Genomic DNA, 15,374 nt, shown 5'->3' on the forward strand with positions numbered 1-15,374 from the left:
AGCACTTAGACCCTAATATTCTTCTCCCTTCCTCTGTCTTCTCCCTGTGTATGCCAATCTCATGTTACTCAAGTTTAACCGATAGGGCAGTAAAGATCTGGGTGTCAATATTGCTAGTTATGGCTCTGGTGATGAGGGTTCTCCTCATTACAATTGGTATCCCTTACTGCTATTACTGCTCAACCTTTTTCTCAGTAATGGCAAAACAGATGGTGTTATGGACAATCTGTACCAGAAAAGAAACACAGTGAAGTGGATGGGTTTATTCCCAGTATCAGCAAAAACAATACCAGCCTTACTGGAAGAGTCTGTTTCCCTCCTCCTCAGCTCAGAAAACCTCTCCTGCAACCTTGTCACAATAAAAGCAAAAAGCAAACCAGTGCTTTGCCTATGTACCACCCCATAACACAAAGCAGTTTCTGAGGTGTTAACAGTTTAATTTTGCAAGCTACACCCAGTGAGTTGGGTACTCAGTTTACTGACCTTGGAAAGATGGAAGGCTGAGTCAACTGTGAGATGGCTACCTGAACCCCAGTTCAAACTCAGGTCATGAACAGAGTCTTTGTTGCAGTACTGCAGTTTAACCACTGTTCAACCAGGCTCCTAAGTACTATAGGCCAGTGGTCCCCAACCTTGGGCCTCCAGATGTTTTTGGACTTCATCTCCCAGAAATTCTGACCAGTAGAGGTGGTGATGAAGGCTTCTGGGAGTTGTAGTCCAAGAACATCTGGAGGCCCAAGGTTGGGGAATACTGCTATAGGCAACCGTCCAAAAAAACAACAACAAAATATAGATTCAGCAATCTTCAGAGGGACAGGAAAAGATGTCTAAGTCACACCTTTCATTTTACCCACACCGAGATCCACAGCATCCCACTTTTAGTTCCACATCTCAACTTGGCACACTTTCACCAGTGGCAAAAGGGTCTTATCTACGTATATTTGAATACACCTATGGGATAGAGTTTGCATCCTTTCCTCATACAGGTCACTTCAGACCTACAGCACCATCTCAAGTCATTTAGGAGGAAATAGCAACATTTCTCCAAAAAGACACCCCTTGGAGCTACTGGAAAATGAGCTCTATTCCTGTTATTTCACTGTCTCCAAGAGAAATGGAGACCTGAGGCCCATTTTGAACTTGAGGGATGTATATATGGAAACCAGAAAATTAATGTTGGTGACACTAGCAATAATATTACCACTTCTCAAGAAAGGAGGACTGGTTTGCTGTGATAGACCTCAAAAATGCCTATTTTCATATTACTATCTGTTCAGGCCATTGGCTTTCCATATGGTTTGTTATGGATAACAAGATCTTTGAGTTTTGATCTATTGATAGCACCCAGAATCCTCATGAAGTGTATGGCACCAGTTGCTGCATACCTCAGAATCTGGTATAACTGTGTTTGCATACATGGGTGACTGGTCAATCGTGGCAGATTCAAAGGGCAAAGCAGAGAATTATACTTTGTTTCACACCATGTCTGCTGTTGACTCTCAGTCTTTGGGTAAACCTAAAAAAGTTCAAAGACTGCAAGCGCACACTTACCTCAAGATAGGATAGACAAATTTGTAGATTTGACAAAAATTCAGGGCCAAGCCCTTGATGACAGCATATATAGCTCCTAAACTGCTGCATCTCATGGCATCTGTAATGGTGGTGAAGCCACATACCCACTTGAAAATAAGATCCCTTCAAGCTTGGTAGCTAGACTCCTTCAACATACTAAGGGAGAGCAATCTAAAAAAATTCATTGTAATCCAAGAGCTTGCAGAGCTACTCTTATGGTTGATAAACATTTTTTTGCATCTTTCTGGCCCCTGTCAGGGACTTCTACTTTTTTGGTGCAGATAAGATTACTCTCTTTCAGTCTATTTCCAGCATGTGTAATCACTTGGAATGAACCAAAAGCCTTCCTTTTTTGATTTGGCAACATTGTGAAGTAGCTTAATGTAACCACTTCAGGATATGGGCTAATTAAACACTTCCTCTGCTCCTTGGTGGAAGGGCAGAGGTAATTTTTTTAAAAAAAAAATAGCCTCTATTAGAGCAGCAAAAATGCACTGCATTTGTTATTTGAAAGAAACCTGAAATAAATATTTTCTTTCTCTTGTCTTAAAAGGCCCATTGAGAAACTGCCTGCAGCTGAATTCATCAACGAAGCAGTTTCTTGACTAGGCATTTAAGACAAGGGGGAAAATGCATTTGTGTATTAAGTATGTGTAGGCTCACAACCATACCTTTAAGAGAAGCGTACTACCTACACACTTCTCTTAAAGATCATTCTTAATGATCACTCATAATACGCAAAGATAATACACATACACTTTTTTTAAAAAAGCAGACCAAATAGGGCCACTTGAAGTGTGTACAGTGGGGTCTTGACTTGAGAACTTAATCCGTATTGGAAGGCGGTTCTCAAGTCAAAAAGTTCTCAGGTCAAATCTGCATTTCCCATAGGAATGCATTGAAAACCATTTGATCCGTATCTGCTCTTTTCCGTCCATAGAAACTAATGGGAAGCTGTTATTCTGCCTTCGACTACTAGAGGGGGATATTTTGTTTCTTTTTTTCTTAGGTCAAGAAAGGTTCAGGGAAGGCAGGGAAAATACAGTCCAGGCAGTACAGTACCAGGCAGTCTGAAGACTGTCTCCCAATCCACTCTCTAAACGCTGGGAGGAGTGAGGAAGCAGACAGGCACCCTTTTCACTGGCCAACAGTTAACTGAAAGTTCAAATTTTGCACTTTCCCTGCCTCCCACGTGGGTTTTTTCAGTTCTTAACTCAAATCTAAGTATGTAAGTCAAGTCAATATTTTCCTATGAGAGTGGTTCTTAAGTCAAAATGTTCTTAACTCGAGCCGTTCTTAAGTCAAGACCCCACTGTATGCCATTTGGATGCAAGGATCCCACCAAATGGGATACTGGGTCTCCTAGCACCCCTATTTAGCCCACTCTAGCCAGCTTCAACTCGAGCCCATTGATAGAATAAAAAGATTCCTAGGCAGTCTGCAGCAACAGATCTATAATATAAAACCCCACAGTAACAGTGACTTGGATCTTACTCTTCTACATATGAATATCCTATTGCATGTAGAAAGGTGCTGTGGAGTTCAGGCTTACATTTCCTTTTGCTACAAACTTGTAGAAGGATTGATGTCTACAATCTGCTACTAGAGTTCGGAGACCAAACCACATTACAAAGCCATCCACTCTCATTAGTCACCTGAAGATGCTCTGTGTCTCACATACGCCAGCATAAATAATATCTTTTCATCTCTGAATCAACTCTGAAGGAGTTGTTCGTTTAGTTTTTACTTTTACTCAGTATTTTGGAGTATTTGTTTGTGTTTTGTTTTTACTGAAGGAAGCTTCTTTCCTTTTCAGATTTCTGCATCAAGTTGGCTTCAAAAGCAAACAATAAGCAACCACTTCATTTGGTTTTCAGTGATTAAATCAAATAATGCTGTAGCCTAACAGAAATAATCTGCTTTAATGCTGACATTGATTTGGCAGAAAACATTGATTTCTGTGTTTTTTTCACTTGTTTTAGCATTTCCGAGAATGGAAAGGACAGGCAAATAAAGAGATCTGTTTCACCATCTGTACTTTGATATCTTCTTGCCAATAACACATGTAGCTTTAAAGATATTTATTAGTGGTGAGAAAAGTTGGTAAAATACCTATTTACATTTGAGGAATTATGAAAAACAGACTAATATTTGGAACTGGTCATTACAAAGTACTGGACAACTTATGTTCTGCTATGTTCCTCTAATATATTTCCCTGGAAAATAATTATTTGATTACTAATTAAATAAATACTTTTATTGTTATTGTAAATATATACATAGTATACACCTACAACAAAATTCGCACAGACATCCAGAGACCAGACCCACATGCACACACATAAAAAATCCCCAAACAGTCCCAACCATAGAAATCCCCCACTAAGAACACAAACATCTGCACCGCAGGCTAAATAACACTGTCCAACTCTTCCCTGCTGGTGGTCTTTTAAGTTCATTATTAAGTGCAATTATAGCTCTGGGATAAAAACTATTAAGAAAACATGTGGTCCGAGTCTTAATTGTTCTATATCTCCTGCCAGATGGCAACAGTTCAAAAAAATTGTGAGCAGGATAGGAAAAGTCTCTAAGGATGTTGTGTGACTTCCTCAGACAGCAGGATGTGAAGATGTCATTCAGGGTTGATAGCTGGAGCCCAATGATATTTGGGCAATTTTAATGGTTCTCTGTAGAGCTTTTTTGTCCACTACAGAGCTGCTCCCAAACCATACAAGAATGCCATCGGTTAGGACACTCTCAATGGTGCTACAATATTAGGACAGAAGGAAATACTGAGATAAATTTAACTTCCCGAGCATTCTCAGGAAATACAGCCTCTTCTGTGCCTTCTTCATTAACATGTTGGCATTTACTGTATAGTCCATGAGAGGTCCTCTGAGATGTAAGTGCCCAGAAATTTAAAACTACCAATGCTCTCCACTTCCTCGCCATTTATGTACAGTGGTAAATGTACTATTCCTCCTAAAATCAGTTATGAGTCTTTTAGCTTTTTTGATGTTAAGTCTAAGATTATTTTCTTTACACAACAGTATCAACTCTTGCACTTCCTTTCTGTAAGCAGACTCATTGTTCTTATTTATGAGCCCCACCACTGTCATATCATCCACAAATTTAATAATTATGTTGGTGTTATACAGTGGAGTGCAATCATATGTGTACAGGGAATAGAGGAAGGGACTTAGCACACAGCCCTGGGGAGCTCCTGTACTTAGTACCAAGGTAGAAGAATGGCAAGATCCCATCCTTACTGACTGTGGCCTATGATGATTCAGTGTAATTAGTATAGGTAAGCCTCATCCAGATTTTCGCTTGTGCCAGAGAAAATTGATTATGGGGAAAAATGAGTAGGAGCAATAAATTGAATGTGAATACAAATTAGAAGTATTAAAAGCAATGGACTAAATCCTATTCTGTTGTTGTTTAGTCATTAAGTTGTGTCTGACTCTTCATGACCCCATGGACCAGAGCACACCAGGCCTTCCTGTCTTCCACTGTCTCCCAGAGTTTGGTCAAATTCATGTTGATAACTTCGATGGCACTGTACAACCATCTCATCCTCTGTCAGCCCCTTCTCCTCTTGCCCTCACACTTCCCCAACATCAGGGTCTTTTCCAAGGAGTCTTCTCTTCTCATGAGATGGCCAAAGTATTGGAGCCTCGGCTTCAGGATCTGTCCTTCCAGTGAGCACTCAGGGTTGATTTCCTTCAAAATGGAGAGGTTTGTTTTCTTTGCAGTCCAGGGGACTCTCAAGAGTCTCCTCCAGCACCACAATTCAAAAGCATCAATTTTTCGGTGGTCAGCCTTCTTTATGGTACAGCTCTCACTTTCAAACCCATAGCTTTGACTATATGGACCTTTGTTGGCAAGGTGATGTCTCTGCTTTTTAAGATGCTGTCGAGGTTTGTCATCACTTTCCTCCCAAGAAGCAGGTGTCTTTTAATTTCGGGGCTGCTATCGCCATCTGCAGTGACTATGGAGCCCAAGAAAGTAAATTCTGTCACTGCCTCCATGGAGGGCTCCATCACTCTATTTGCCAGGAGGTGATGGGGCCAGTGGACATGATCTTAGTTTTTTTTTATGTTGAGCTTCAGACCATTTTTTGCACTCTCCTCTTTCACCCTCATTAAGAGGTTCCTTAAGTCCTCCTCACTTTCTGCCATCTGAGTGGTATCATCTGCATATCTGAGGTTGTTGATATTTCTTCTGGCAATCTTAATTCTGGTTTGGGATTCCTCCAGTCTGGCCTTTCGCATGATGTATTCTGCATATAAGTTAAATAAACAGGGAGACAATATACAGCCTTGTCATACTCCTTTCCCAATTTTGAACCAAATCCACTTCTAACTGTTGCTTCCTGCCCCACATATAGATTTTTCAGGAGATAGATAAGGTGGTCAGCCACTCTCATTTATTTAAGGGCTTGCCATAGTTTGCTGTGGTCCACACAGTCAAAGGCTTTCGCATACTTGCTAGCGTGTGAAATGAGTGCAATTGTACAGTAGTTGGAGCATTCTTTGGCACTGCCCTTCTTTGGGATTGGGATGTAGACTGATCTTTTCCAGTCCTCTGGCCACTGCTGAGTTTTCCAAACTTGCTGGCATATTGAGTGTATTTTAAATAGTTCAGCTGGAATGCCATCACCTCCACTGGCCTTATTGTTAGACAAGCTTTCTAAGGCCCACTTGACTTCACTCTCCAGGATGTCTGATGATATCACTGGCAGGGAAGACTGCTAGCAGGTAAAGAGTTCTTGCTTTGATATTGGGACTCATATGACTCAAGTGCAAGCAGTCTTATTTTGCATAAGTGGTACAAGCCCTAAGTTGCAATCCATCCTGAGATGTGCATAGTTCACATACAGTGAGACCAGTTGCATGCACATAATGTAAACCCTGGGATTGCAGCAGGAGCTCCTTAGCTGCTGGTGATGTCACTGCCCTTTTGACATCATAATTTCTGAAACTGGATTTTGGTCATCGTTTCTAAAATAAATAATATTAAGATCTGAGAGTATTAGGAAGCCTCTAAGGGTCACAAAATGGAGGAAGAAGAACAGAATGTGAAAAAGCTGCACTTCCTATTTCAGAGTTAAATCACAAATCGAGAATGTTACAAAAACATCAGTACCTAGAAATATAAAATTGAAAGGGAAAGGATTTGTTAGATCGAATTGAGCAACACCAGCAAATAAAGGATTGCTCACTACAGTGTATTCTGAACTCCTTGATTCAGTCTAATTTGAAATTGCCCAAGCAGTAGAACTTTTAACTTTTCCCTTGGGGGAGTCTGCCACAGCTTTAAAGAGCTGGCTGTCAGGAGATGTTATCAGACATTTAGTCTAAATTTTTCTCAGATTTAAGCCAATGGCTTCTAAATCTGTCTCGTGGGTATTTACTTTTTAAGCTACATGTAAATTGCCATTACAATCCTTTTAACTGCTACTTGGAGATGCTGATGCCTGGCGCATGGGGTAATGTGGCTGAGTGACAGACACTGTGTTCATGTGAACAAAGGCAAGTTCCGTTAAATGTTTCACAATATATTAATTAGGAGTGTCTGCCTTGCTTTCGAAAGCAACAAAAAGTCTCCTAACAAGTTTTGTGCACCACAGTCCATTTCATCAGAGGTAAGGAGTGTATTGCCTCAGCTTGGTGAACTGTTAGACCCCTCCATGTACAGGCAGGTGAAGGGGTGTAATCAGTAGGGTTAGATGTCAATTCCCTCTGCCCCCCACAATCCCCCTGTGAAAGCTGATGCCAAGTGAAGTTTGCTAGTCTTTAGTGTGTTAGAAGAACACATTTCCCCAAGTTTTAAAGGCTATTGAGCCTCATGGCGCAGTGGTCAAATCGCTGTACTGCATCCAAAACAGTGCTCACGACCCAGGGTTCAATCCCAGGTAGCCGACTCAAGGTTGACTCAGCCTTCTATCCTTCTGAGGCTGGTAAAATGAGTACCCAGCTTGCAATGTGTAGCCTGCATAATTAACTTGTAAACTGCCCAAAAAGTGCTTGAAGCACTATGGGGCGGTATATAAGCAGCACACTTTGCTATTTTTAGAGGGGCTTTGACAGAAATTTTTGATGCTTTGTGTCATTCTCTTTCCAGAGACAAGGTAAGACTGTTTTTAAGTAGACAAAACTGATCAGCCATATAACAATTCACGTGACACATTATTTTTTAAACATCCAATAAGGATTAAAATGAGGTTACTTTCTAAGTTACTTGCTTTACCACAGTAAGTCACAACTAGAGGAGGACCATTGAATCAGTGGGATTTCCAGAGATGTAGATCAGCTAAATCTCTACTGATTCAGTGGCCTTACTCCAGTCGAGCCATTGTGCTAAGCAACAGGATTCATCCTGTAATAGCTAATAGGATTGAACTACTTATAGAGAGATTTTCACAATATTAAAAAAAAATTGTGGCCACTATGACACCTACTCTTCTGGAAACTGTTTTGTTTGAAGTCCTGTGGATGTTTGGTATATCTCAATGCATTTCTGACTTTACTGCACCCCATCTCCACCAAAAGTAAAAACTGTTGTCATTGAAGCTGTTTGAACATGTCATAAAATCATGGTCAGTCTTCTTATCTCAAGGCTAAACATGATCACTTCTTTCAGTCTTTCCTCACAGGGCTTAGTTTCCAGTTCCTGATCATCCTTGCTACCCTCCACAAAATTCCAATAGATATTGGTAGCCTTGTGGCACCGTGGTTAAACTGCAGTACTGCAGTGAAAACTCTGCTCATAACCTGAGTTCAATCCTTGGCCCAAATAGCTGGCTCAAGGTTGGCTTAAATTTCCATCCTTCTGAAGTCAGTAAATTAAGTACCCAGCTTGTGGTGGTGGTGGTGGGGCAATGTGTAGCCTGCTTAATTCAAATGAAAACAGCCCAGAGAGAGCTTTGAGCACTGTGGGGTGGTATATAGGTAGCACAAGTTGCTTTTGCTTTAACTGTTGGAAAGGGTCAATTGTAGATGAAAGAAGAGTTGTTTGTCAGTGTCCTGAGCCTAGTAACTCGCAGTGCATAGCAAACTAGTGGTCAGACTCCTTCATCCAGAGTAGAAGCTACTGATTTCAACACAATCATAAACCTCCTAAATGTGTGTCGATGATATGGAACAGTATTGCAGTTCTGTTGACATTAAGCAATTTGCCATGAACTCTTTGCCGTTAGTCAGAGAATCATCACAAGTGTGTACAGGGTAGGGAAGGAGGAAACAAAGCCGTTACCATGAATAGAATGTTTGCATGTATGTGTCTTAACCTTGCACTTTGACACCACTCCACTTGTCCAGATTGCAAAAGAGACCGCTTACATTTCCATACATTGAAAATAAACCTTATTGGAAATTGCAAGTGTTATTTGTAGTGGGGTGTTCTGTCTTTCTGTGACAATGTCAGTTCCTTCATACCTGTTTCTTCCTTTTGCCATTGAACAGTTGAATTGCTTTCTGTGCAAAGTCTTCTCCAGTGCTTTCAAACAAAACTATGTTTCATTGGCTTCCGGTAGTGAAAATGGTTGTGGTTATGTGCCATCAAGATAGTAAGATAAAGCAATCCTAATAGAGTTTTCAGGGGAAGTGAGACTTTTTTTTTTTACCGCTGCCATAACCAGTGAGTTATGGCAAGCAGGGATTTGAACCCAGGCCCCCTGAGTTCCAGTCTTTCACTCTGTCCACCACATCACATTGGCTTTCTATCTTTCTGAAGACATTGCAGTTCTGTAATAAATGTATAAATTGTTCTTGAGAGCCAAGGGGACCCTCTGGACAGGGCAGTCAAAAGACTGCCGTGATGCTGCCGTGATGCTGTGCAAGCGGAAATGCTTTCCCATTGTACTGTATCTGAATCCAAACTATTTTAGAAGATGATGATGTGGGTAGTTAAGAAAGAGAAATGTTTGTTTGCTAGACTGTATAAAAGCGACATATCTTATTGGAAAACGCTAATACCCATTTTAAGATGCAAAATATAAGCACTTGCATCATCATATGAGGTAAGGTGAGCATAGGAACTGATTCATAGTGAGTTCATGAAATCATTCAGTGATTCAGAGATTATAGTAATAATACAGTTGAAATCCAGTAGCAAGTTGCAACTAGAGTTAGGCCCATTGAATCAATGGGATGTACATAAGACTTACCAAATGCCCACGGATTCAATGGGCCTACTCTGGTTGCGCTTACCATTGGATTTCAACCTTTGTCTGGGATCTTACCATACAACACACAAACCTGTGGGTTAAGTTCTGTCAAAACAAAATTCAACAACAATAATAAAACTCCGGTTGAAGCACAAACCTGTATTTTTAAATTTCCATCTCCACATCTGTTCAGTGTTAGCAAATTGGACCATGTAACAAGCATGCTTGGATTTAGTGGAGCCGATAGAGGTGTTATGAATAATATAAGCAGCAGCCTTTGCGAAGAACTGACTTTTTAATAGTTAAGCTGATTTAGGGTACTCAAGTAAAGGCAAATCGCAACTACTGGTTTGCACACCCTTTGCTCTTAGAGATCTGTTTGTCCATGGCATGGTGTACGTGTATGTGTACAACACACTCTTACGCATGTGTGTATTGTCAATGGTGCTGAGAGGGCAGTCAACTGTAATTGACAAGTACCGTATATGTAGTTATCCTTATCTAGTGCTTCTTACTTTGAATTTTTGAAACCTGAACACTTGTAACAATTCAAGTAGATTCCTTCTGAAGTATACATAGTAGCTAAAAGGTAAGTTTACCTTTATATTACATTTTTTTTTTGTTTCATTTCTTTCAGGTTTCCATGTGAAAGATATATATCTGTGGTCTTGAAACAGACTGGTTATATTACTAAATTGATATTCTTCCCAGAGATTTATTCTGTGTAACCTTTCCCCCCAGAGATACTTGTAAGCCAGTTTATATATTTGTAATACAAGCTAGTGGAATGGAAATGAATTAGTATGTACAGAATGGAACCTTGTAACAAGGTCTATATTTCCTGCTCAAATCCCACATAACCCAAGTTGACACATTCCCAAATAGGGTGCATTCTGGTTAAAAAAAACTTAACACAAACCTTGGTAGCGCCTAACCCTGTAATACTGAGTTGCCTTCTTTGGAAAGAGTGAGTGTGATCCTATTTAAGACAGTATGTCTTTATCCAAAGAACAGTCTAAATAATAACAGCAAAAAATTACTATTAAATTCCGTTAAGAAACACAAAAGGCAATGACAGCAGTAGAAGGTATAATCTTACCAATTATGCTATTCTTTGAGGTTCTGTACAATGTACTCCAGATTAAAGTAGAATCTACTGCATACTTAAACATTTTGCTTAAGAAGATTATGAGTGGGGTCTTTATAATGCTTCTGTCTTAATCACACAGAGTGAGGATAGCTATTAAACTTTTCTTCTGATTAATTTTATGGTAATTATTAAGTCTAATACAGCACGTGTTGTTGTCTCACATATATTATATTATATTATATTCAAGAAGACACAGTTATCACAGCCGCACCACATATTATGTACAAAATATTTCAGACTGATGAGCCTACTGTGTGCAGATAGACACTATTTGATTTTCCCATATTTAGTGTGCCAGCGCTGAACAGGCATAGTATAAGTGAAGGAATCCACTTATGGATTTGCAAGTGGCAAGAAAATAGATAATATGGGGAAATGCTTACTACTAATTAATAATGGGTTCTCCCGTGTATCTGTTTAAAACATCTGTTTTTTAAATGGAATTAAAGCTAGGCTGCAAAGCGTCCAGATTCACTGATGGCACCAAATTATTTGTGCTGGCTGAAACAAAACAGTTGTAGAAGGATTTGTTTGAATTGATGATGTAGGCATTAGAATGGTCAATATGGTTTAGTGAAAGCAAATGTAGCGATTCACTTTGGAACAACAAATTCTAATCACATATATACAGTAATATACTTAGGAGGTTGAATTGACTGACCACGACAGGAGTGGGAGTTTATGGGGCAGTGGAAAAATCAGTGATGATGTTGACTCAGAGTGTGATCAGATGGGTATTTGTCCTGCTGTTTGGTCCTCTGTAGGATGGGCTCCTTCACTCCTTTTTCTGACTATCAGACAACATCATTGCTAGAGTGAGCCAGCCCATCCCCGTAGCATTCCTACCACACCTTTCTGTGTTGTTGTCAGCAATTACTACATTTTTGGTATGGGTAGGATCGTTGTGTGTTGGTTCATTTCCAGCATGTGCAGTTCAAATCTGAACTTGTGGCTTTAAATTTGCATTCTGCTTTCTTTTTCCCAATATTTTTAAGTGGCTAAAGAAGACAGTTTAGCCACTTCACAATAATAGGAAAATAAGCGCTTCCTCTGCTGCTCCCTTGAGGGGCAGCAGAAGGAAGATTGTTTTAATTTTTTTTTTAAAGAAAAAGGCTATTATGACAATGATGATACACTACACTAAGAAGTACAAATTGAAAAATTGAAAGCTTCCTCTTAAAAGCAGAAGTGAAAAGATGGCAAGGAAGGAGATTTTTTTTGTGTGTTTTGTTTTTGTTGTTTTAGGGAGGCAGACCAAATAGGTTGTTTGAAGTGTGTATGCCATTTGGATGCAAATACCCAACCTTAAGCAACCCTGTTTGTTTCGTTTTTTGTTTGTAATATTTTTTTTCCAATTGAGTCATAAACCCTCAGCTTATGGCTGTTTTGAAAAAAGCAAATTCCACATTGGGAAAAAAAATAAAACTTCATATTATTACACTTTTAAACAAATCTATAATGTAACTATGCTTGAAATAATATGTACAGGTCTGCTCACTGCCCCTCAAAAAAGATTTTGTCAATTTGGAAAGGGTGCAGAAAGGTACAACCAAAGGGCTTCCCTGTTAGAAATTCTTCTGGGAAAGAATTTGCATTTGTAGCTTTCACTTAGGAAAAAAATGGCAGGAGTATAATTAAGATGAGCTGGCTGGATAGCTCAGTGAGTTAGGTATCTGGCTATGGAGCCAAAGGGTTGCGAGTTCAGTTCCTCACTGTGCCTCTAGGGAGAGCCAGCCTGTGCATCCTTGGGCAAGCTGTGCAATCCCAAGGCACCCGCAGAAGAAGAGAATGGTAGACCACTTCTATGTATCCTCTGTCTAGAAAACCCTGGGTCATCATAACTCAGAACTGACTTGACAGCACATAATTATTATTATGTTAAAGATGTATGACCATGTCCACAGTGAATAGGATAGAAGTGGGGAAAATATTTCCTTCTACATTAGTAATATCAGAATGCAGGGTGATCTAGTTTAATTGTGAAGATTCTGGGCTCATGAATAGGAATCCTGCTTTATAAAGCACATAGCTGAAGACTAGAATCAACTACTTAGTAATGGTCAACAGTCTGGACAAATTCACAATAAACAGAGCTCAGGAATAGTGTGTGAAACAGATGTTCTATGACTGAGTAGCCACTTTCTTTCTTCAAAAAAAAATTTAAAAGTCCTTTGAGGTGTTTTTAAGAGTCATTCTTAGCTTTACCAAATTATATTGTATTCTGCTATCCTAGAATCCTGCTGCCAAATGAGGACCTTGGACAGTGGAATAGGAACATTCCCTCTCCCTGACTCAGGAAACCGCTCAACTGGACGCCACACTTCTAAGCAAGAACTGGATATAAAAATGCAAGTTTTCACATCACCTGGGCAAGCTTTTTCTCAGGCACCTTCTGAGAAAGCCAAAACCCTTGAACGAGAAGTGCCTTCAACAGCTAATAAGAACCGGGAATCTGTTGAGAATATAATTTCTCATTCAGCTTCTGATCCTACTATGACTGCTAAAGGATTACTAACTTTTCAGAGTCGCCTGCCAAAACCAGTGTCTGCAGGTAAAATGACAGTTATGCTGGAAATTAGATTCACTCTGCCCTCTTGTCTGTTCCCATTAGTAGATAACCTGTATTAATGACATTGGATAAAAGACATGTGAAATCTACAACCGAACAGACTCTTCAAAGTTACTGTACAAGGTTAACAAGGTAGTGACAGGGTTGACATTAAAATCTTGTTACATAAAATACTAATCTGTCATTTTATAAAGACTGCTGTGCAACACAACACATCTCTAAGTAGGCCACAGATAGTGTCAAGGCCAAGGAAAGGCAGTTTTAGTCTGTGACCAAATCCAAATACAAGACATTCTAGAAATGTTATCCTTAAATATATGTGTCTGTACAACAGAACAGTTACTTCATTAGTAGAAATAGTGGAGAATTTCAACCACTGAGCCGTAATCCAGGAGGCTAAACTTCCATATTCTACATTGAAGGCTAAATTTCCATGCCCCATGGACTTTTCTTGCCAGGAAAAAGAATACATCCCCATAATTATTTTTCTCAGATGAGTGTTTAAACTTCTAAGTAAAATGAGTAGCTTAACAAATCAATTCTGTTTGATTTTAGAAACTAAGAATACTTGAGTCTCATTTGTACTTGGATTGAAAACCACCAAGTCTTCCTAATTTTGTCATCTGTATAAATGTAGTCGTGGCAGCTCCGCATAGCCTTATAACTTGTGTTCCTGGCCATATTGAATCATGGGCCATGCCCACTAGATATCCAGCATAGTAAAAGGCAGAACTGTCACACTGCAGTTTTTAGGAATGGGTAGATAATTACAGACTTCAAATGTGCTTCATAAAGGCAAGGAAAAAGTATGTCAAAGTCTACCTTCATGTATTTAGCCTGCATAACTGTATGGCAGAATCACCCTTACTTCCACACATATAGGAGAAATAGAGATTTGGTAGAATTTTTCTGTGAGACTACCAAATAATGTTTTATTAGTGCGTCAGTATTTAAATGAAGTAGTGAAGTAACTAGATTGCATTAGAGATTCTTGGGAGTCTATGAGAAGTCTTCTAATTAAACATGTTGGAATTTAGTTGATTTAGCAATATTCCCAATGCTGTTGTTATAATGGAATGCTAGCACACATTGCACGCTTCATTGAAAACTCCCCTGCTCATTTCAAATCAAAGCTAAAGAAAAGATATTTTTAAATCACATTCTTTTTAATATATATATATATAAGTGTATTATTAATTAATAGCACAACTAAGGGAGATTCAGAAGAGAAATCTTAGTTATAGATTATATGCTATATGCTTGGATAGCCACATGTGTGACCTCAATTCAGCACTGTGCTGTAGAGTAGACTCCATGATTAAACACTGTCATTATAACAAATTGAATAGAAACTGCAAGCACTGAATTGCTTCATAAGAAGTCGGTAGCAGTAAGATTGTCCTGTTCTTAATGCTAATATTCACAGCACCAGACTTCTAGGGTTTGTTTCTTAATTAAATTATCCTGAAGGGATGTAAAAAAGTAGTATACAGAAGATTGGGAGGTCATCTTTTTTCACTCTCAGCTTTTATCATCAGATCTTCCTTCCTTCCTTCCTTCCTTCCTTCCTTCCTTCCTTCCTTCCTTCCTTCCTTCCTTCCTTCCTTCCTTCCTTCCTTCCTTCCTTCCTTCCTTCCTTCCTTCCTATGCATGTACAGTACATACTGTACAGAGACATATACATAGAGAGTGAACCCTGCAAAGCAACTTTACATAGTGAATGTACAGTACTGTACTTAAATGTTCTTGTTCTTCAGGATGCTAATTCAAACATGGAGAAATGACTTGACTAAGATCAGATATGCTAATTTTTTTTTAAGCCTCCATTTTCAACAGCTTGCCCTTTTCCATTCAGTTAGAAGAGCTAGGACTATCTCTGCCTTCCCTTTGGGTCACCCAAACACAACTGGAAG

The 15,374-nt window shown here is 39.3% G+C and overlaps 1 protein-coding gene across 24 annotated transcripts in view; it reads left to right on the forward strand.

Moving 5' to 3' along the window:
- NCKAP5 (NCK associated protein 5) overlaps nucleotides 1-15,374 on the forward strand; it is a 762,731-nt gene that overhangs the window by 673,466 nt on the left and 73,891 nt on the right. For 22 of the 24 annotated variants that reach the window (XM_072984241.2, XM_072984248.2, XM_078377084.1 and 19 more), the window contains one exon: nucleotides 13,126-13,443. The exons of the other annotated variants lie outside the window; for them this stretch is intronic. In XM_072984241.2, coding sequence (XP_072840342.2) covers nucleotides 13,126-13,443 — 318 coding nt within the window. The remainder of the gene's footprint in view (nucleotides 1-13,125; nucleotides 13,444-15,374) is intronic. 24 annotated transcript variants of the gene reach the window in all.

Source organism: Pogona vitticeps, chromosome 1 (genome assembly GCF_051106095.1).
Source record: "Pogona vitticeps strain Pit_001003342236 chromosome 1, PviZW2.1, whole genome shotgun sequence".
In the NCBI taxonomy this organism is placed as follows: Eukaryota; Metazoa; Chordata; class Lepidosauria; order Squamata; family Agamidae; genus Pogona; species Pogona vitticeps.